Genomic DNA, 23,231 nt, shown 5'->3' with positions numbered 1-23,231 from the left:
GGACTGGTGCAGTATTATTATTAGCACTATTTCAAAACATATAGGATAAATTAAGGTTTAAAAAGTTTTATTTTAGTACTTATTAATTATCCCGTTTAGCAAATTGGAGAAGCGTGTATGACTAGTACAGTAACCACTATGCTACTTGCAGAAGTGTTTCAAGGGTCACATTTACTTGGAGATACTCACGAATGGTAGAAAGGAGCGGTGCATGTTGGGACCTGTAGTTTCCACCAGAACAAGGAATCCACAACTCCAGTAATAATGCACTTTTAAATTTTCTGTCCCAGCTGTCATATTAAGCCCCAAATTAACGCATAACTGGATAACTCTCCCCTCATTCTTGGATCATTACGCTTCTGCTTGGCTCATGATATTCAACACTCAGAAGGACAGCGTGCTCGCTCACAAGCTTCAAAGAGATTGGTCTGTACTCAATAGTGGGCAGAGCCCTAGGTAGACTGGCGCTCGGGATTGGCCAGTTTCGTCTAGACAAGGAGTTTTCATATCCACTTAGAAATATGCATACTGTGGTTAAAAAAAAAAAAAAAGGTCGTTCAGCACAGATGTCTCGCGATATTTCGACCAAAGGAACCTAGAAAGGCATAGTGAGCGACTGAGGCTAGTGGGAGGTGGCTGGTACCGGGGCCGGGAAGAGTTCCGTCAGCCAGGCAGGGCGAGCGAGTGCTCCCTGCGCCATTTCGGCTCGGTCAGGGCCAGCTGCCCGGGCCTAGAGGAGGTGTGTGGACGGCGCGGCCCTCCCTGCCGGTGAGTCGGCCCTGAGTCGCGGCCGGTTACTCGACCAGATCCTCACCTGGGCCCACGCGGGCAGTGACAGGTGCGCGGAGGAGCGCGGCACCCCGCCCGCTCGCCGGCCCGCCCCCTCCGGGCCTCGCCCGCCAGGGTTCGGGATGAGCTGCTGGACGCAGCTGAACGGCTCTGGCTTCTGGTGCTCGTCACTGCTGCGGCCGCAGCCAAAGAGTGGCCGCCGCCCCTGAAGGAAGGAGAGAGGGAAGCGACCGCTGACCCCGGGCATGAGCCGGACGCAGTGTCTGCTGCGGGACTAAGGCGTCGACATGAACCTGCACCAGGTGCTCACCGGGGCCGTGAATCCCGGCGACCACTGCTTCTCCGTGGGCAGCGTCGGCGATCAGCGCTTCACGGTGAGTGGGGGAGGCTTCCTTCCGTGTCGCAGAGGCGAGAGCGCCTCACCGCCCCTCTCTGGTTATCCTGCCAACGGCACGGGGATCCCTAGTCACCTCCACCGAGGTGCCTGGCCGCCTCGGACCGGCCGGGACCTTTGAAAGCGAAGAAGGCAAAAACGTTTCGGTCGTTGATGTACCTTACGGAGCCTAAACTCGGAAGTCCTAGTGTTTTGTAGAAGTTTTTGTTTGTTTTTATTCTGTCTTTCGTGAGTCGGGGTAGTTTGCCAGAGTCGTTTATCCAAAAAATTTTTGTTGAGTAGCATGTTGGAGGCTTATCATTACCCTACTTCATACTCCCGATTTATCAGGTTTAGAAGTAGTTGAGATTAGTTTCATATTTGATTCTAAGATCAAGCATTGTTGTAGCTAAAAAGAGTAGGTGTGTTAAAACAATTACTAATTGTTAACAACTATCGCTGAGTAAAATTATCATGAAAACGGTGTCTTTCATTTATTTTTCTTCAAATTCACTGAGGAATAACTTTGAAAAGAAAAAATATTTTTCATAAATAACTCATTCCTGCCATCCTTTGAATTCCATATGTAACTACAGTCTAGTAGTCCAAGGACACTTTTATTTATTTTAGGTTGTTCAAATTGATTACTAACAGTTGCAGTACTGTTTTTCAGTATAAGTCCTACATGCTAGGTGTGATAATTCCAGTTTAAGGTTTCCTGAAAGTGACATTGGTCTTCCCCAGAGAGTGGGAGGAAGAGGGCCCCAAACTTCTGAATACTTACCAGTATAGTGACATTTTCTGCCTTATAGTATTTATAATAATTAAAAACTGTTAGTTCCATGTGATACCCTTTAAACATAATGGTAATGGTTTTGTGCTACAACTGCTGTAGACGTATCTTTAGTTGTGATTAAAAGTTTAATTTTATATAAGTGAAACAAAGTAAACAGCTTAACAGATGGCCCAAGTTTAGGAGTCTTAAATTTCTAGTCTTTCTACCTTTTGACCTTTTATGTGGCCTTTGTCAGTGAGAGTGGTAATAATGCCATTGCCATTGTGTTGATTCAGACTCATAGCGACCCTGTAGGACCCAGTAGGACAAAGTATTGGAAACCATAGGGTTTCCAAGGCTGTACTCTTTACAGAAGCAGACTACCACATCTTTCTCCCACAGAGCGGCTGATGGGTTCAAACTGCCGACCTTTCAGCCGACTGCTTAACCACTGCGCCACCAGGGCTCCTCCAGAATAAATAATAACCAGAAAAAAACAAAAACTGATTGCCGTGGAGTCGAGTCCAGCTCATAGCGACCCTAAAGGACAGAGTAGAACTGCCCCACAGGGTTTCCAAGGAGCCGCTGAGTCCAACTGCCAGCCTTTGGGTTAGCAGCCAAATGCTTAACCACTGCACCACCAGGGCTCTGAGAATAAATAATAGTCACCATTTAATGCCTGACTTGTACTTTTAGAGCTGTGCACCCAAGCACTTTACTTTCAAATACAGATTGTACCTCCCCTGTAGAGGGCAGTATCTCATACACAGTTTAGTTTGCATTAGCTTTAATATCCTGGAGGAGAAGAGGCTCTGAGGGTCTCAGTGAGCAGCTGTAGTCTCCCTGTAACTGGACATTGCTCTTGGCCCTTGGCTGTTTAAAGGGGGGAAGTAAACAGCATCCTAAGGAGGTTTTCCTAGTGAAATAGGATGGTGACATTTGTTTTTCTGACACCTCCTAAAGTTATGTGAATTCTTTCTACAATGTAAATTTTAAGAACTTTTTCTAAGGCTTTCAGAATGTAAGCAATGGTGTGTGCTTCAAAGCATGTATATAATATGCTGACCTATTTATACACCTGAATGTGCCCCTCTATGAAACCTTAGTGAATGCCTCTGTTATTTTTAAGGAGAGTTAACGTGCCATCCCACATCATCATGTAGTTTGTTCCTCAGTTCTGCTGAATTTTAAAGCCCATTTCCATAGGCCAGGATCTAATCATCTCTCACCAAGCCTGCTGCAGATTTTTCTCAAGTTTCTGAAAGCATTCCAGTAAATAATGGAAATACAGATTTTTTTGTTTAGTGTAGAGATCCCAGCAGTTTTTAATTTTGGTGTAGTTTAAGGGATAAGCAGTCATCTTCTTCCTTTGCAGCCAATCCATCCCTGCCTCTTTAACATTCAGTTGATAAGTTTTTGCACTGTTTCCTGGACACAGCTTAAATTTATCTCTCTTGAAGTTCCTGTGTTTGTTTGTTTCCTTTCATGCTAAAAAGCAAAGTCTGTTGTATGCTCTTTGAGTTTTGTTTTTAACCTTGATTGTGACTTGACTTTCTTTGATAGAAAGATAGCAGACATTGATGGTAGATGGTATGTGAAAAACAAAAAAACCCAAACCTGTTCTGACTCATAGCGATCCTATAGGAAAGAGTAGAACTTCCCTATAAGGTTTCCAAGGCTGTAATCTTTATAGGAGCAGACTGCCACATCTTTCTCCCGAGGAGCAGCTGGTTGGTTTGAACTGCTGACTTTGGTTAGCAGCTGAGCACTTAATCACTGCACCTCCAGGACTCCTTAGATGATATGTGAAGGCTAAAAAAATCGACCTAAATTCCAGTTTTACTTGCTGTAGGGACATGGAATCTTCCTTTCCCCCTTGAAGAATTCTTTTATCCCTCCTGGTACTTTATGCCTTCTCTTAAGTCCTGTGTTCGTAATTCCTCCCTTTGCATGTTCTTGCTTTGAAAGATTACAGGAAATGAGATCCTATTTTCCGCATAGTCTGACAGCTTTTAAATTGAAATAAAATTGAATGCTAGTTCTCATGGATTCTAGATTTTAAAATATGCAATTGCTCATGCAGGTTAGTATGTCTAAGTACTGTACTAGATACTTTTTTTTACTACTTAGCAGGAATCAAACTATTTTCACTTTGTTTTTCTTAGTAAAAAAACTTCTAGTAGGCAGTGACTGTATCTCTTATGCCTTCAAATCACTTTATTTACACTTTTATTATATTATTAAGCAGTTTTGTCTTATGTGTGTATCTGTCTTTATTGTGAGCGTTAACTTCTGGATGGCTCCGTGGTTAAGTGCTCGACTACTAGCCAAAAGGTTGGTGGTTCGAACCCACCCAGAGGCGCTTCGGAAGACAGGCCTGGCGATCTGTTTCTGAAAGGTCACAGCCTTGAAAACCCTACGGAGCAGTTCTACTCTGCACACACTGAGTTGCCATGAGTCCGAATAGACTTAACAAGAACTAACAACACAAGCAAAAGAACAGTGAGTGATTGGAGGGAGTGGTGATACCTTTTAGTAGCGTCTACCTGGATTTGATTTCTAGGTTAGCCCCTTATGGTTGTATATCCAGGGCAAGTTCTTTTATACTCGTTTAATTTCTTTTTTTCTCTTGTATAAAATGAGGCCAAAAATAGTGCCTACCTCATAGTAGGGCTGTTAAAAGAAAAGCTAAGCTCTGAGTTCATTGTGATTTATTTTAAAAAAATCAGCCTTTGAAAACCCAATCGAACACAGTTTTACTCTGACACACGTTGGGGATGCCATGAATTGGAGATGACTTGACAGCAACTGGTTAAGTTCATTGCTTAGTAATTGTAAAGCTCTTAAAAATGCAAACTCTTATAAAATTAAGGGTATACTCATTCTAATGACTGGCACATAGAAAGTGCTTGGTAAATACTGGTTGAATGGATGGATAGCGGATAAAGAAGTCTTACTGCAATATAAATTATAATCACTATATTTTAAAATAGCTTTAATAATTTAGTTTTGATCCAAATAGGATACTTTTATTAAAGTTTCTTTAAGTTTTTTCAAAGTTAGTTGTTTATGCATTTTTACCATTAATATCATGTAAGTAACTAGGGGAGACTTCAGATACACAAAGCAAAAATTCATTTTTTTTTCCTTATTTACTGGAATGCTCCCCTCATTTCTAACATTTTCCTTGTTAATTTCCTGCTGTTTTTAGATTGAAAGTATGTGAGCAACCTGGTCTGGATATGTTGACAACTTTTGTTTTTTTATGATAGATTTTTCTTTCTTTTCATTTTTTAGCTTATCCATCCTTAGTGTTTGAAATTGTGATTTGAATGAAATAGAAAGGAAGGTAATTTCCAAGAGACAAAAAGCTGCTAGTATTTATGACTTCCTGACTCTGATTTGGAATTTAAACACCTTTACCGTAGGTTAGAAAGCAAACATGTTATTGCTCCAGGCTCCTTTTAGAATTAGACAACCCAGTGTTCCCAACCGAGAGGACCCAGATTAGAAGCCAAAAGACTGCAGCTCTTTGGGTGTTGGTAGAGAAAAGGGAGATGAATAAACATTCTCCTTCCTCAACTTTCTGTGATATTAAGCACCCTTCCATTTAACTTTTTGTTTTGGTCATTCATGGGAAGCCTTTATTGGTGGCTGTATGATTGCTACATTAGGCTGGAGGATGGGAAGAGGTTTTTTTTTTGGGGGGGGGCGTCATGTGGGTCATTATGGGTGAGGAGAATATGTAAGGGGAAAGTTTGATGCTGTTCATCTGAGTAAGAGATTTTTGTGGTGCCTGTAGTGCGGTTTTAAGTACTAAATTAGACTACTAAAAAATCTTGGCCTATTTTAAAATACTGTTTTAAATGGTATTACAGTACCTTTAAGGTTATTGAAGTTCTCAATATAATATTTTTAAAAAGGAGAATAAACACTAATTACAGCGTTATCAAACTTAAGTTATTTAACCAGGAAACATACTGGGAAGAAATTCTTTGGGGAGTATTTACCTGTTATAGTTGGTTAAAAGGTCAGTGGAAACAGAAAATCTGTATGTCTTGCAGAAATCACAGAGGTTTCAAGTTAGAATAATAACTGTAACAACCTTGTATATCTTTTGAAATTTTAAATATTTGAGAAGATTCTCTGCCAAAATTTAAAATTAAAAATTGTTTTGATTGTATGCTTGATACCAGTACATGTAGTCAGTTCTTCCTATGCATCTTTAGTCTTAAAGTTAATAAACCTAATATTAATATTATTATTACATGTGTCTGATAGAAGGATGTTCGTTTGTCGATTTAATTTCCATTGATTAGTAATAGATTATTTTGATTATAGATCTAATGACATGCAGCCGGTGTACAAACTGTATTGTAACATATACATCTGAATTTTGAAGAGCAAGGAATATGACAGTTTATTTGATAAGCCAGTGCTGTTCTTATTTTGATAACCTTTCACATTATAGTCACGGCAACTTGAAATGTGTTTTGCGAATAATTTTAGAATAATCTATAAAATTGGTTTTAGATTTTGGTTTAGTAGTATTATGTATTGCATTTCATTTTAGGTTTATTTTTAAAACTAACTAGCTAGATTACTTTTATTTAAGAATCTAGTGGAAAATGGATTATTTTATTTTAAAATCATGCATTGCTGGTTTTAAGTTAAAGACTGTTCTTCCTGTTTTTGGGAGTGTACTTATCCATGCTTATCACCTTACATGGTATAAGCTCTAGAGGCTGAACTAATTTTAATCATCTGTTGGTAATATCTAGGGAGCCCTGGTGGCGTTGTGGTTAAGAGCTCAGCTGCTAACCAAAAGGTTGGCAGTTCAGATCGACCAGCTGCCCCTTGGAAACCCTATGGGGCAGTTCTGCTCTGTCCTATAGGGTCGCTGTGTGTCGGAACTGACTCAACTACACCTAATAACAGTAACAGTTGGTAATATCTATAGAATATGTCTATGTCAGATTTTTGGATGGTAGCCAGTTTAGATTATCTGCACAGATCCATCCATTATTAGCACAGACTCTGTATAAATTTATAGAGTCCAAAATGCAAACCAAAACTTTCTTGAAGTAGGGAGAAAATGGGACCTGGAGACTTAATTTGTCTTTTTCTTATAGAAGTGATATCCGCTTGGTGGACCTTGAACTTGAATTACTTTCACAGCTAATAAATGGACTCCTCTGTTCTTATCCCTGGTGGCACAGTGGTTAAGAGCTTGGCTCCTAACCAAAAGTTCAGCAGTTCGAATCCACCAGCCACTCTTTGGAAACCCTATGGGGCAGTTCTACTCTGTCCTATAGGGTCACTATGATTTGGAACCCAGGTGGCGTAGTGGTTAAGTGCTCTATTGCTGACCAAAAGGTCAGTAGTTCTAATCTACCAGGTGCTCCTCGGAAACCCCGTGAGACAGTTCTCCTTTGTCCTATAGGGTCACTATGAGACAGAATCAACTTGATGGCAGTGAGTTTTATTTTTAGCACAAATTTGTGAGGTATTTAGATTGAGGATTTTATATCATGTCTGTGTTGCAGAATGATCACTGACTCATATGGAAATCAAACCCTAAACCTTGGCATTATTAACTGTTGCTTAGCTTAGTTATTGTTACACATTTTAATTTTATAATTTAGATAATTTGGTATGAATTGACTTAGCAACTTTCTTTGTTGTTAGTATCTTTTTTTGAAATTTTTTTATTGTGCTTTAGGTAAAAGTTTACAGCTCAAGTTACTTTCTCATACAAAAATTGATACACTTACTGTTTTGTGACATTAGATGCAGATCCCACTATGTGACAGCATGCTTCCCCTTTCCACCTCGGGTTCCCTGTGTCCATTCAACCAGTTCCTGCCCTTCCTACCTTCTCATCCTGCCTCTGGACAGGAGCTGCCCATGTGGTTTCATGTTCCTGATTGAGCTAAGAAGCGTATGCCTCACGAGTATTATTTTTTGTTTTATAGTCCTGCCTAATCTTTGTCTGAAGAGTGGGCTTCAGGAATGGTTTTAGTTCTGGGTGAACAGAGCATCTAGGAGCCATAGTTTCGGGGTTTCCCCTAGTCTTTTTCAGACTGTTAAGTCTGGTCTTTTTATGTGAATTTAAGTTCTGCTCCACACTTTTCTCCTGCTCCGTCCGGGACTCTCTGTTGTGTTTCCTGTCAGGGCAGTCATTGGTGGTAGCCGGGTACCATCTAGTTCTTCTGGTCTCAGGCTGGTGGAGTCTCAGGTTTATGTGGTCGTTTAGTCTCTTGGACTAATAATTTTTCTTATGTATTTGGTGTTCTTCATTCTCCTTTGCTCCAAGTAGGATGGGACCAATTGATGCATCTTAGATGGCTGCTTGCAAGCTTTCTTAAGATGCCACTCACCGGAGTGGGATGCAGAACATTTTCTTAATAAACTTTGTTATGCCAGTTGACCTAGATGTCCCCCAAAACTATGGTCCCCAGGCTCCAGCTGCAGCTACTCTGTCCCTCAAAGTATTTGGATGTGTCCAGGAAACTTCTGTGCTTTTGCTTTGGTCCAGTTTTGCTTTGGTCCAGTTGTGCTGACTTCCCCTGTATTGTGTATTGTCCTTCCCTTCAACAGGTTGATCCTTGCCTACTATCTAGTTAGTGAATTCCCCACCCCCGCCACCCTCATAACCATCAAAGAATGCTTTTTTCTGTGTTTAAACCTTTTCTTGAGTTCTTATAATAATTGTCTCATACAATATTTGTCCTTTTGTGACTAATTTCGTTCAGCACAGTGCCTCCAGATTCATCCATGTTATGAGATATTTCACAGATTCATCGTTGTTCTTTATTGTTGCATAGTATTCCATTGTGTGTATGTACCATAATTTATCTGTTCGCCTGTTGATGGACACCTAGGTTCTTTCCATCTTTTTGCTGTTGTGAACAGTGCTGCAATGAACATGAGTGTGCATATGTCTATTCTTTAGGATGTATTCCTAGGCGTGGGATTGCTGGATCATATGGTACTTCTATTTCTAGCTTTCTAAGGAAGCACCAAATCATTTTCCAAAGTAGTTCTACCATTTTACTTTCTCACCAGCAGTGTATAAGAGTTCCAGTCTCTCTACAACCTCTCCAACATTTATTATTTAGTGTTTTTTGGATTAGTGTCAACCTTGTTGGGGTGAGATGCTATCTCATTGTAGTTTTGATTTGCATTTCTCTAATGGCTAATGATTGTGAGCATTTCCTCGTGTGTCTGTTAGTTGCTTGAATGTTTTCTTTGGTAAAGTGTCTGTTAGTATCCTTTGCTCATTTTTCAATTGGGTTATTGCAGAATCTTGTAGATTTTAGAGATTAAACCCTTATTGGCTGTGTTGTAGCCAAAAATTTTTTTCCCAGCTGTAGGTTCTCTTTTTACTATTTTGGTGAAGTCTTTTGATGAGCATAAGTGTTTGATTTTTAGGAGCTCCCAGTTATCTCCTTTTTCTTCTGTTGTCAGTATCTTTAAAATCTCTTGACCCTTTTTCTTTGCATCAGTCTGACCAGATCCCATATACTTGTTCTTTCTTGTTCCTACATTCCTGGCTCTTGAGCACTACTAGCCCCACCCCCCTCCCCCCAAAAAAACCAAACACACTGCTGTCGAGTCAATTCTGACTCATAGTGACCCGAGAGGGTTTCCAGGGCTGTAAATCTCTGTGGAGGCAGACTGCCACATCTTTCTCCCAAGGAGCTGCTGTTGATTTTGAACCGCCATCCCCTCAGTTAACAGTCAATTGCTTTAACCAGTGTGCCACCAGGACTCCTAGCACAATGTAACTAAAATCGTGTGGAAAATAAAGTCATGGTTGCTGATTTCAAACAGGATCTAAAAGCTTCCCAGCATCCTCCTACCCTTCTACTTTTTTTCCTTTTCTTTCATTTTCTGAAACCTTCCACCCTAGCATTCTCTTACAGATACAAACTTGCAACCTGTTTTACACAGGAAATTGACTCCGTCAGGTAATAACTCCTCATTTTCAACTGCAAACTGTAAAATGCATTTCTCTTGTGAGAGAGGTATTCTCCTTGTTAAGAGTTAATCCTTCCTGTCTCCCGGGACTTACCTCTTCATTCTGTTTCTGGTACCACAGTCCTTCAGTTATCTCCATTCTTTTTCTGTATCTTCAATGTCTCTCTTTACTGGCTTCTTTCCAGAAAGATTTAAGACAGGCTTAAAACTCTCATCTTAAACAAAGAACAACCAGAAAACCTTTCTTTGACGTAGTGTCCCTTTCTATGTTTGACTTCACAGCTATATTCCTTGAGTTGTCTATATTTTTTGCTACTTTTACCTCCTGCCCACTTCTCAACTCAATTCTAGCAGCTTTTGCCCCCTTAGTCGCCAATAACTACATTGATGCACCAATAGGTCTCACTCTGTATCTTACTTGATTTCTCTTCGCCATTTGTTGTGTTGATCATTTACTCCTTTTTCCTTGGCTTTAGGTATACTCTACTTTTTTTTTTTTTTTTTGCTTCTCTAGTTACCCATTCTCAGTGATCTTTGCAAAATTATGTTTCTTGCCTATCTCTCAGATGTTGGTGACCATCAGGGCTTGGTGCTCTTCTGTGTTTCATTTCACATGTACTTGTTGGTGTCTTGTCTGTGATAGGGAGATCCCTCTCTTCATCTTCAAACTGATAAATTTGAATACTTATTGGATTGTTCCACTCGAAGTTCCCATAGATATTAAAACTCAGCATTTTCTAAACTTAATTCATCAGTTCCTCTGCCTCAGTGCTGATGAGGATTCCAATTTCTCCACATCCTTGCCAATGTTTGTTATTTTTCTTTTTTTATCTTAGCCATCCTAGTGGGGGTGAAGTGGTACCTCATTGTGGTTTTGATACTTCTAGTCTTTACACATGCTCTTTACACAATTTTTCTTCATCTTCTTTCCTGCCCCCCCACCCAAAGAGATTTAAACCTAACTCCTCATTCTTTAAATCTTAGCTTAGATGTCTCTAGTTAGTTAGGTATTCCTCCTATTTCTTAAAATTCCTTGTTTGTCATCTATTAGACTATACTGTCTCTGGGGGCAGTGACTATATCTTTCTTTTTTTATCATTACATCCTAAGCAGTGGCAAGATATGGGGCTAGTAAATATCTGAGAAACAAATAGGACAAAGAGAACCTGTGCTAGAATCAGAAGGTCCACTCTGGGGACTAAGCTCTTTATGGAAAAGTCCTGGACAGCTTTTCTGGGCTGCCTTCACTACTCCACACCTCCAGGTCAGTATTCTCAGAAAGTCAAATTCAAGTGACTTCTTGGAAAGCCTTAGGGTAGAAATATGATTTTACCTTTTCCTTTCACTCTCCATAGAAATAGCTCTCTTCCTTTATTGCTTATTTCATTAATGTAACTGATATTTATTGATGACATACACGTGCCAGACATTGTTGGTAGCTGTAATTTCTTTTTATCTGAGTCCCCTTTTTTTTTTAAAATTAAAAAATATGTATATTCTAAAGGGCAAAAACTGGTTGAGGACACACTTTAACTCAAACATCTTCACACTTCAGTCTTTACAACCAATTAACAAGTATATATGGTCAGCTTCTGGTTGAGTTTTGTTTTTACAGGTGGCATAAGAACCCATAAACACTGGATGCATGAAATGTGGATGAGTAGTAGTTAATATGAAGGCAAAGAGCTGCAGAAACAAAAGATTGTGGACTAACTTAGACCATACCAGTTTTATCCAAAGGTACCCTTGTGTACCTTTTCCTTTTAACTAATTGGAGACAAATGGAATCTGTGCATGGAAGTTTTTGTTCTTACGTGTGTTCAAAGGCAGTTTTTGTCTCTAAATTATGAAGTGTTCTCTAAATTATGACGTTTTCCTTTGAGTTTTTACTGTTTGTGGAGCCCTGTCATGTTGGATGTGATGAACATTTGAGTTGTTTCCACTTTGGGTCTGTTATGAATAATGTTGCTGTGAACATTTGTGTACAGGTTTTCTTGTGGACATACATCTTCTTGGGTATATACTTAGGAGTGGAATTGCTGAGTCATATGATAACTGTGTTTAACTTTTTGAGGAACTGCTAAACATTTTGCACAGTGACTGCATTATTTTACATTCCCACTAGAAATGTATGAAGTTCCCAATTTCTCTGTATCCTTTCAGCACTTGTTATTTTGTTTCATTTTGATTCTAACTAGTCTAGTGGGTATGAAGTGGTATCTCACTGTGGTTTTGGTTTGCGTTTCCCTAATGGCTAATGATGTTGAATACCTTTTCAGATTTATTGGCCAGTTGTATATCTTCTTGAAGAAATGTCTGTTCACATCATTTCCTTATTTTTCAATTGGGTTGTCTTTTTATTGTTGATTCGCTAGACTTCTTTACATATTCTAGATACAAGTCGTTTATCGGATATATGATTTGGAAGTATTTTCTACCATTATACAGGTTGCCTTTTCACTATCTTGATGGTGGTTTCTGAGGTACAGAAGTTCACATGTCGTATCTAAGAAACTATAGCTAAGAAATCAAAGATTATAAAGAATTACTTCTATATTTTCTTCTAAGAGTTTTATAGTTTTAGCTCTTATACTTAGGTTTCTTATTGAATTTGAGTTAATTTTTATATATGGTATGAGGTAGGGGTCCAACTTCATTCTTTTGCAGGTAGATGTTCAGTTGTTCTAGTACCATTTGTTGAAAAGAGTATTTTCCCATTAAATTTTCTTGGCATCCTTATTTAAAATCAATTGACCGCAAATGCAAGGATTTATTTCTGGACCCTCAGTTCTGTTCTGTTGATCTATATGTGTATCTTTATGACAGTACCACACTGTCTTGATTATTCTAGCTTTGTAGTAAGTTTTGAAATCATGAAGTGTGAGTCCTCCAACTTCATTCTTTTTAGTTTTAAAGACAATGTTCTAAAATTTATACTAATTTGATCTTTGGGATTCGATCATATAGCTAACTGTAACTCAGTTAGTGGTGCCAGGTGCAAAAATAAAATGCCAGAAAGGGACCGTCGTGGAGCAGGATAAAACTTTGTTGTCTGGTCCCGAAGGGAAGAGTTGTGTAGATACTTGTGCCAGGGCTTTGCAGTCCATAGAACTCTGCTTCCACAAGTTTCAGGTCCTCTCAGTTGACATTTAATTGCTCTTTGGCTTTAACTTCAGTGTCTTATCACAAGACAACATAACAAAAGTATTTCTTAGTTTTCTTGGAGATGAATGGGTTATAGGCTAAATTTAAAGGAGTAGGCGATACACAGTCATATTATAATGTGACTTTAGTATGATGTTTGCATAATCTAGCTAATATTAGTTGTTATGGTGGATATACTTTTCTTCAAGGAAGGGGTTTTAATTAAATTTGTGTGTGTTCTCATGTGTATTTTATTTTGGCATTTTGTGAACAATTTTATTTTTCTCTGGGCATGCCTTCTATGTCTAGTTTTCTAATGAAAGCTTATGGAACTTAACTCGGCTTTTTAATATTTCAGGAACAATAATCTTTTAGTAAGGTCTTACTAATAACTACATTAATGAAGTAGTTGTTTTTTTCTGCTAAAAATAAACTTGATAATCCATTTAAAGTTAATTTTGAACACAGTAAAATACTATAGCTGTAACAATATATTGCTGATTGCAAGTTTAAATAAAATGATAAAGATTATCTAATCTTTAAAGATGCGTTATTTTTCTAAATGTATTTTCATTCTGTATTATCTATTAAAAATCCATGTAACTGGTATTAACCTGTTTATTTAAAGAATTAGTGAAAGTTTATTTATCTAATATGTCTATAGCATGGCTATTAATATCTACTTGTTTGTGGTAGTGATCAATAATGATTATATCAGAAACATTCCAGAACTATGTAATTAGAGGTAAACTGAAACTTAATGAGTCTTCTAAGTTTTTCTGTTAGTTTTTGATACAAAATATAACAAGTCAACTGGAGAGAATAATGTTATTACTCTCCTTTATACTATTAGCGGTTTATTTGTCTTGTGGGTTCTTGATCATTACAAAGGACCCTTTGTTCATACTATCCTATTTTCACTGTAAGGTGATGCCAAAAAGGAGACTAGAGCTAGGCACTGAGTGGCATGGAGTTTGGGTGTTTAGTTGTTTAACAAAGCAGATATTCATTTTGCCTTATCTGTTTTATGTTATTCAGATTCTTTCTTAAATAATTGAAAATTGCCTTTTTCAGTATGACATGTGTTTTATACCCTGGATTTATTGTTAGTATGGCTGAAATGAAATTCAATCATAACGTTTCAATAGACCCTTAATGAGACATTTATGCTGTTACAATTTAAGCAAGGTGGTTTTTTTTTTTTTAATTTCTAAATTTATTTTAGATGAAGCATATTTTAAAACTCGATGTATAACTGTACTTTTTGTTTTGGAAAAAAGTGAGAGTTAGGGATAGTGAAAGATAATACAGATGACTTTGCTTTTGAGAATGAAGCTTTTCTTTCTTAAGTAAGATATTTACTGATAAAGAGCCTACTTAACATAAAGGGTATCAATCATCAGGGTATATCTTATTGACTCTTTACAAAGTAAATTCACTTATTAAATGAACACCTAGATCAATAAATACAATATTATACTACCCTAAGATCACCACTTTATGGTCCCTCCCAAGCATTATCCCCCAAATGTAACCACTGTGCTGATTTCTGTCATCCTAGATTAGTTTCAAGGAGTCCTGGTGGTGCAGTGGTTAAGTGCTCAGCTGCTAAACGAAAGGTTGGTGGTTCAAACCCCCCAACCGCTCCGCTGGAGGAAGACCTGGTGATCTGCTTCAGTAAAGATTACAGCCAAGAAAACCTTATGGAGCAGTTCTACTCTGTCACATGGGGTAGTTATGAGTCGGAATCGACTTGACCGGCACCCAACAACAAGATTAGTTTTGCTTGTTTTTTGACTCTAAATAAATGTGTATAGTTTTGTGTCTGGGTTTTTAAAGTCAGCATTGTGTGATTCATCCATGCTGTTCTGTACACTTTATTTATTGCCATATAGCTGTGGTTCTCAAAGAGTGGATGCTTACAAGACTCTTTGGGGAGTTCTGAGGTCAACATTGTTTTCATTATTTCATAATACTAAGACTTTATTTGCCTTTTTCATTCTTCTCTCACAAGTATAGATTGAAGTTTTCCAGAGGCTGCATCCAGAGGCTAATGGAATATATGCCTGTCATGGTTTGAAGTGTGTCCCCCCAAAAATGTGTGTATCAGTTTGTCTGGGCCGTGATTCCCAGTATTGTGTGATTTTCCCATGTGTGGTAAATCCTGCCTCTATGATGTTAACGAGGGAGGATGGGCAGCAGTTGTGTTAGTGAGGCAGTACTCAATCTACAAGATTGGCTTGTGTCCTGAGGCAGTCTCTTGAAATATAAAAGACAGGAGTGAGCGGTAAGACAGGGGGACCTCATACCATCAAGAAAGCAGTGCCAGGAGCAGAGCGTGTCCTTTGGACCAGGGTCCCTGTGCAGAGAAGCTCCTAGTCTGAAGAGAAGAAGGCCGACAGAGAGAAAATGCCTTTCCCTGGAGCTGATGCCCTGAATTTGGACTTTTAGCCTACTTGACTATGAGGAAATAAACTTCTCTTCGTTAAAACCATCCCCTGGTGGTATTTCTGTTATAGCAGCGATAGATAACTAAGACAATGCCTATATGCTCTTGTGTATTTTTCTCAGTTTTCATTTCTAAAAGAGTAAATATTGATAGATAACCCACAGAAACTAAAGATCTTTGGGCGAGGAATGGCAGAGGAGTGTCCTCAATACTTCAAGAATGTAAAGGATCCTGAGACCAGAAAGTCCGAGAACCACTGCTGTAGTATTCCGTTGTAGAAGTGTACTACAATTTATCTGTTCCACTGTTGTTGGATATTTGAGTTGGTTCTAGTTATGAATAGTGCTATGAATGTTTGTGTACGTGTACATCTCTTGTTGCACACATGGACACATTTTTGTTGGGTATATACTTAGAAGTAGAATTGCTGGATCATAGAGTATGAATGTGTTCAGTTTTCCAAAGTAGTTGTACTATTTTACACTCCTGCAAGCAGTTATGGGAGTTCTGGTTGCTTCACATCCAATAATGCCTTTTTAATTATGGAAAGAAAGAAGTTATTAAATTCATACCAGTGCATGTTTATAAGGCATAGCAGAGAGAATAAGAGCATGTTATTTGGCATTAGTTTCCTGTTGTCCTTCTAACTCTGAAATAGTAGATCTGATACTCACTCTGAGACTTTGAGCCGGTATTCAATCTTTCTAAGTTTCAGTTTCCTTATTCTAAAATGGGGTGATTATAGTAAATACCTCCTAGAACTTGTTGTGAGGATTAAATGAAATACCAATGAAAAGTGCTTAGCATTGGCCCTGTAGCATAAAGCTAAAGAAAAAAATAGGCTCAGAAGACTATGGTCAGTGAAAAATAGAAGAAAACTCAAAAAAGTGACAGCATGATTTTTTTTTTAACTTTTTGGAAATACTGTAATAATTTGGGTGTTAAATGTTTTCATTGTTACATGGTTGATAACTATTTAGAAATAATTTCATACTTACAATCCCTTGTCAAAAATAAGGTCCTGTGGCTTTACCCATATTCTTTCCTGTAAGAGTTTTATGGTTTCAGTTCTCCCATTTAGGTCGTTGAGCCATTTTGAGTCATTCTTATTACATGGTATGAATTATGGGTCCAACTTAATTCTTTTGCATGTGGACCCCTCTTGTTTTTTTTAAATAGAACTTGTATCATTTTGTATTTGTTTGATGTTTCCTCTTGATTATTGGCCAGAATTCTATTTAGGTGATTTTGTGCCCTTCTCTGGGGATCACATTTGGAGGCACATGATATCTATCTGTCCCTCATTAGTGATGTTAATTTTGATTACCTGTCACAATGTTGCCCAATTTCTCCACTGTATAACTTTTTTTTTTTCTCCTTTGCACCTAATAAACAGTATATAGAAAAACACTTTGAGACCATGCAAATATCCTGATCCTCATCAAAATTTTCCCCTGTATTGAGTATCCACTGATGGTTCTTGCCTGTTTTTTTTGTTGTTGTTGTTGTTTTTTAGCACTTTCTTTGTTTCTGACATAACAAGATGTTCAGGTTCTCATTGTAGCTACCCTACCCCGCCCCTGTAATTAGCTGTTTCTTCAAGGATCCCAAGTTACCCTTAGTGGAGGATGAAATAGAGACTAAAGTCAAAGTGCTAGGTGTGCTTATTACTACTTACTAAGATGCTTTTGCTTCTTGGCTCTTTCAGAGGACAGAGGTAGCAAATATACACGTATATGCGTATAACATACGATACATATACACATATACTTACATGTGCACATAAACATGTAAAATATGCGTATTTTGGAAAGCATGAGTTCACATCAAGTTTTCCAATTCCAGTACAACCCTACCGGGCTCTTTTGTGCGTTCCCCCATTCTATATCTTTATGTTCCTTCCTACCCAGTGACGATCTTCGCTCATTTGCTCAATCCTATAATATCTGGAAACCCTGGTGACATAATGGTTAAGAGCTATGGCTGCTAACCCAAAGGTCAGCAGTTCAGATCCACTAGGGGCTCCTTGGAAACCCTATGAGGCAGTTCTACCCTGTCCTTTAGGGTCACTGTGAATCGGAATTGCTTGACAGCAACAGGTTTGGGGTTTTTTTGGTTTATGATACATATAAGATAGTTTCAGAATTGTATTGTCCATACCACTATAGTAACAAGCCTATTAAAGAGTTCTCCTGACTCTGAAGATTTATGGTGAAAATCTGTGTTTATTCCTTCCTTCCTCCCTCCCTTCCTTTCAAGATATTCATTTGAAATAGTTAGTTCGTTTGTTTCTCTTTGCTTTCAGTTTTAGGTCCCCCACCCCATTACTGATTTAATTTCATTTTTTGAATATGTATGATATTAACATGCTTCAAAAGTCATAAAATACAAAAAGTTATACTTAGAAGTGTCACCCCTCCCTGTAGCCCTTCTGCTCTGTTGCCCTCCTCCCTTTACAGATAACAAACTTTGTTTTCTGGTTATCCTTCCTGTGTTTCTTTTTCTAATAAGAAAAAATAAATGGATACGTGTTTTCTTATTTTACTTACATAAAAAATAAGATACATGCACTTTTGCACTCTCCTTTTTTTTTACTTAATAATATTACCTGAAAATCACTCTATGCTAATTTATAGATCTCTTCCTCAATCTTTTTATCATGTATAATACTCTACTGTGTATATATATCATTGTTTATTCAATCAGTAGTCTGTTCACAGTAGGATTTTTAAGTAAACAGTTACAAATGCTTTAAAATGACTAAGAAATTGAACAAAATGCAATATGGTTTCAGTCATCAATCTATCCTATATTTAATTATACCATTAAATAAACTGTAACATTTAAAGTTCTATAGTCAAGAAAACCAAAGGTTCTTTGTTATAAGCCCCTCGCAGAGTAATCAACTCAGGAAGTGTGGAATGCACTTTGTTATATCTTTTTGTGTGCAAGTGCCATCTAGTAGTTTATTGGTATCTATTAGTTATGACTGAGAGAAAAAAGTGAAGACCAAGAAAAAAAATTACCAGTCTTTTATATTCTACATGAAGATCAATTTTCGTTTGATTTATAACTTACCAAACCAGAGAGCGCTTTTCAACTTCTAATACTGTTACTGAGTAAAGTATAAAGCAGCAGCAGATGAACAAGGGTAATCCAGAACTCAATAAGTCTCTGAATGATCAAGAGTTAACTGTATTATTAGTTGGCATCTTCCCTTCTACAAGTCTGAGTGTTTAATTTTGGTATAACTTTGCATTTCTCAACTCTACAATGTTTAATATGTGTTGTATTAAACACTAATTTTGTGTATGGTACTTTATGATTAATATAGACTTAATTCAGAATCATAGACTTAATTGACAAAAATAGTTACAATACAGTATTTGAAAGTAGGTGGATAATCTCAGGTATAACAAAACAAAGGTCAAGTTATGAAAACATAGGATTATTTATATATCCCAGTTAGTGGAATGTAAATTAGGAGCAAGTCTAAATTGTAAACATGCAGAATTTAACACTAAATATTTTGTAATGGCGACAATCAGTATTTTATCAAAATTTAATATCAAGGATAAAATCAGTTTCTAAGATAAGTATTATGAAAGACAACTTTTCTTAAAATAATTATTGGAATTTATTCTCGCTAATAGACTTGGGCAAGTCTTATGACCCTATTGTGGATATTTATATAGGAGTACAGACCATCATGAGATTTTTTTGTTTGTTTGTTTACTGACCTGATTTTTCCACTGTGTGACACTAGTGGAACCAGAATTGATTATTTCTGTTTTCTTTTAGGAATAATTTCAGGCAGGCATTCTTAACCAGGAAAGACCAGGTGGTGCTGTGGAATTAGCACTAGACCAAGAATTAAGAGTCAGGGTTCTCAAGCCCACTCTGCCGCTAAGAAGTTATATCAGCCTATTTGGGCTCAATTTTTTTGCCTGTAATATGAGCAGATTTATGTGTATGTTCTCTTAAGTTCCTTTTCTAATGTTTTTTGATAGTTCAGTTCAGATTCATTTTGGCTTTGAATAGAGTTAAGGTCATAAAATATATATTAACTATATATTCTTTACATTAAGTAAGGTATATATGCAAAGTGATGAGAAAGTAAAGTGTTACTGAAACTTTAGCTGAAGAACTTCTCAGGGTGGAGAACAGTTTGTAAATGATATTTTATCATCAAAGTGCTACACTGCATGCCAGCCAACCTGTAATACGTGAATACTAGGAGGACAGTTGTGTACGCCGTAACGGAAGACCCTTCGTGAACAAAGGAGAACGTGGGGAAAAGAACACAAAAAGAGAATTCTAATTGGAAGCGTTCTGCTAATTATTATGAATTCATAAAGAGCTATAAAATGCTTGGCAACAGGCCTTTGATTTGTTTAGGTATGGTGGCTGTTTTTGTGAAATTAAATACTTCACTTATTCTATTGGTATTTATAAAGCACTAGCCCTTCTGTTAGAATTGAGGGCTAGAGCAGAGAACAAGATAAACTTGAACCCTACTCCCTTAGAGCTTAAATTCCAGTAATAGAAATGGACAATAAACACAATATTGACAGATAATGATATATCCATGAAAAAAAAGTAATATGATGGAGAGTAATGGGAGAGGGAGAGTGGTTGGAAACTGAGACCTTAATGTTGAAAAGAAGCTAGCCAGGCAAAGTCTAGGTAGATAAAGGCAGATAACCCACCATGAGGCAGAAAGAGAGATTGATACGCCCAGAGAACAGAAAGAAGGGCAATATGGGGGACAGGAGGCAATTGAGGGAAGGAAAGAGGGAAAGAGTAGCCTGAGAATGGGGTTGGAGAAATAGGACAATCAGGCAGGGCCTTGATCATGGTAAGGAGTTGAGATTTTATTCCAAGTGCAGTGGGAAACTATTGAAGGGATTTAAGCAGGGAAAATTACTTGGTATAATATACATTTCTAAAAAGTTATTCTTGTCTTTCTGTGGAAATGGATTATAGAGTGGCAAGAATGGAAGCAGGTAGACTTTGACAGTAGTACAGGAGAGATGATGGTGTCTTAGTCCACTGCAGCATTCATTGGAGGTAGAGGAAGTGGTCAGAGTTGGTGTTTGTTTTGCAGATAGGGCTGAGAGGATTTGCTGATGGATTGTATATGGAGGTGAGTGAAATATTTCCAGATAGTACATATTTTTTTAGAAAGAACATTTAAAACTGGTATGTTAGCATCATATTTAATGCTGCTATTCTAAATGATAAATGTTTTCTTGACAATTTCATCATCATTTAATAGTTTTTTTTTTTTTTTTTAAAGGCTTATGCATCTGGATGTGACATTGTAATACTGGGAAGTGATTTTGAAAGATTACAGATAATTCCGGGAGCTAAACATGGAAATATTCAAGTGGGATGTGTAGACTGTTCAATGCAACAAGGCAAGGTTTGTGATCTTGTGGTAATATGCAAATTTGTTTTGAATATGCTTTTTCTCAGGATGATCTCTGAAATATGTATTTCCTATTGAATTAGAGACTAGCTTTGTTTCAAGGACAATGTAGCTACAAATTTCTTTGGCTCTATAATAATGGATTTTAGAGTCTTAGGAATAATATAGCATAAACTTGTCACTGTATTGTCTCTGAATTGGGAAAGAAATATATAGTACTTAGTACCTGTAGAACAAGTCTAAGGCTTATTACTTATTTAAAAATTGATTGGATTGAGGGAAAGGAAAGACAATAAATCTTAATTTTGTTTATAAATAAACTGCTGAATAAAAATCATTTGGTAGAGTTATTTCTTGCAGGTAAATAAATAGTCAACTCCTTGTAACTTCTGGGTAAGCTTTGTACTGAAATGAAGATGAATTCTTCTAAAGTCTATAATTTTTTTATTAATGTATTCCACGTCTGTAAGAAAAATATACAGCTTCCATCTGGACTTCTCTTTGCATATGAAGAGTAATAAGTTAACCTTAAAAGTAATGCAGCAACAACAAAACAAAAGAAAAAAGCAAGGCATACAATTCTTCTATATCAGGTTAAATGCAGTTCTATATAGTACAAGAATTGGGAGAGCCATAATTAGTAGGCAGCACAGTATAGCCTAAAATAGCACCTGTAGGATAGATGACCAGACCCACGTGTAGTTGCAGCTGGACTGGGGTGGGCTTGGTAAATTTACTAATTTTTCTCCCCCGATATTTAAATATATTGTTTGACTACGTGATTACACTAGAATATTTTATGTGATGTTAAGAGTCTGTGGACCCAGTCTTTTTTTAAAAAAAAATCTTCATTTCTGATAAACCTGCCGGTCCAAGAAGTTACCACTCCGGACCTAGTTTAAAGATATTCATGGTGAAAAGAATTTCTACTCTTACAGTCTTTCTTTACCTATTTGTTGAACTACTCTCTTTTTGTTACCTAACTGTCCCTTCCCTTTAATATAGTTACTCACAAATGTCTCTCATGTATCCCTTCATTTGTTCAAGTCTTATATTACTTCTCACTATACTACAAAAATTTTCTTTGTTATGGAAGGCTAGAAGCCCTGGTGGTATAGTCATTAGGAGCTTGCCTGCTAACCAAAAAGGTTGGCAGTTTGAATCCACCAGCAGCTCCTTGAAACTATGGGACAGCTCTCCGCTGTACTATAGGGTCGCTGTGAGTAGAAATCAACTTGACGGCAACAGGTTTGGTTTTTTGGTTGTGGAAAAGCTAAAAATCTTTGAGACTGCTTTCTTTGATTTCCTAGCTCTGTAGTTCTGTAATCTTCGTTATTGTATAAAAACAAATTTATGGCGTCCAGACTCACATGAGGCCGGTCAATGTTGGAAATCTAATAACTTCCAACGAGAGCAATCTTTTTGTGTGTAGGCTACATGATGGGAGTCCTTGAGTGGTGAAAACAGTTAACATAATCAGCTGCTAACTGAAAGTTTGGAGGTTCGAGTTGACCCAGAGGTACCTTGGAGGAAAGGTCTGGCGGTCTACTTCAGAAAAATCAGCCATTGAAAACCCAATGGAGCATAGTCTACTCTGACACACATGAGGTCACTATGAGTCAGAATTGACTCAATGGCAATTGGTTAGACTGCATACATAACAGTCCAGATTAGGATGAAGAGGTCCTTTGGTTTTATAATCATTCAGAATGAAGAAGGTGGCTGTGAGGAATGGCCTGCTAATTAAAGCCCTCTCTTCATGGCCAGTGTGAAATGGATACTTTACCAAGTTTTTTCCCCAAGCTCCACTTTTTATTACTGTAAGTAATAAAAGGAAAATATCCTTTGTTTCATAGATATCAGTGTTATCAAAAGGTTCCCTGAGGTATTAGGAAGAAAATATGCAGATTCTGGAACCTGAGCACATCTGACTGTTTGTTTTTAAAGAAGAAATGTTACTTGACACCACCCAAAAAAGCCAAAAACCAAACCCATTGCTGTCAAGTCAATTCTGACTCATACCGACCCTATATGACAGAGTAGAACTGCCTCATGGGATTTCCAAGGAGCAGCTGGTGGATGTGAACTGCCGACCTTTTGGTTAGCAGCCAAGCTCTTAACCACTGTGCCACCAGGGCCCACTCAACATCATGGGCCACCAGTATTTTTTTTTATTTTTTTAATTGTACTTCAGGTGAAGGCTTACAGAACAAATAGTTTCTCATGAAAACAGTAGTACACATATTGTTTTATGACATTGGTTAACAACCCCACAACATGTCAACCC

The 23,231-nt window shown here is 37.6% G+C and overlaps 1 protein-coding gene across 7 annotated transcripts in view; it reads left to right on the top strand.

Annotated features, from left to right (window-relative positions):
* Positions 1-603: 603 nt before the first annotated feature.
* DMXL1 (Dmx like 1) overlaps positions 604-23,231 on the top strand; it is a 157,383-nt gene continuing 134,755 nt past the window's right edge. For all 7 annotated transcript variants that reach the window (XR_002824217.1, XR_002824218.1, XM_023731941.1 and 4 more), the window contains exons 1-2: positions 604-1,163; positions 20,813-20,938. Coding sequence is in view for 5 of the 7 variants with exons in the window: in XM_023731941.1 (XP_023587709.1) it covers positions 1,077-1,163; positions 20,813-20,938 (213 nt within the window). In the remaining 2 variants the exon portion in view is untranslated. The remainder of the gene's footprint in view (positions 1,164-20,812; positions 20,939-23,231) is intronic.

This window comes from Trichechus manatus, unplaced genomic scaffold (assembly GCF_000243295.1).
Source record: "Trichechus manatus latirostris isolate Lorelei unplaced genomic scaffold, TriManLat1.0 scaffold00047, whole genome shotgun sequence".
NCBI classification, from domain to species: Eukaryota; Metazoa; Chordata; class Mammalia; order Sirenia; family Trichechidae; genus Trichechus; species Trichechus manatus.
The sequence above is the reverse complement of the archived record's forward strand: the minus strand, read 5'-3'. Positions and strand labels throughout refer to the sequence as shown.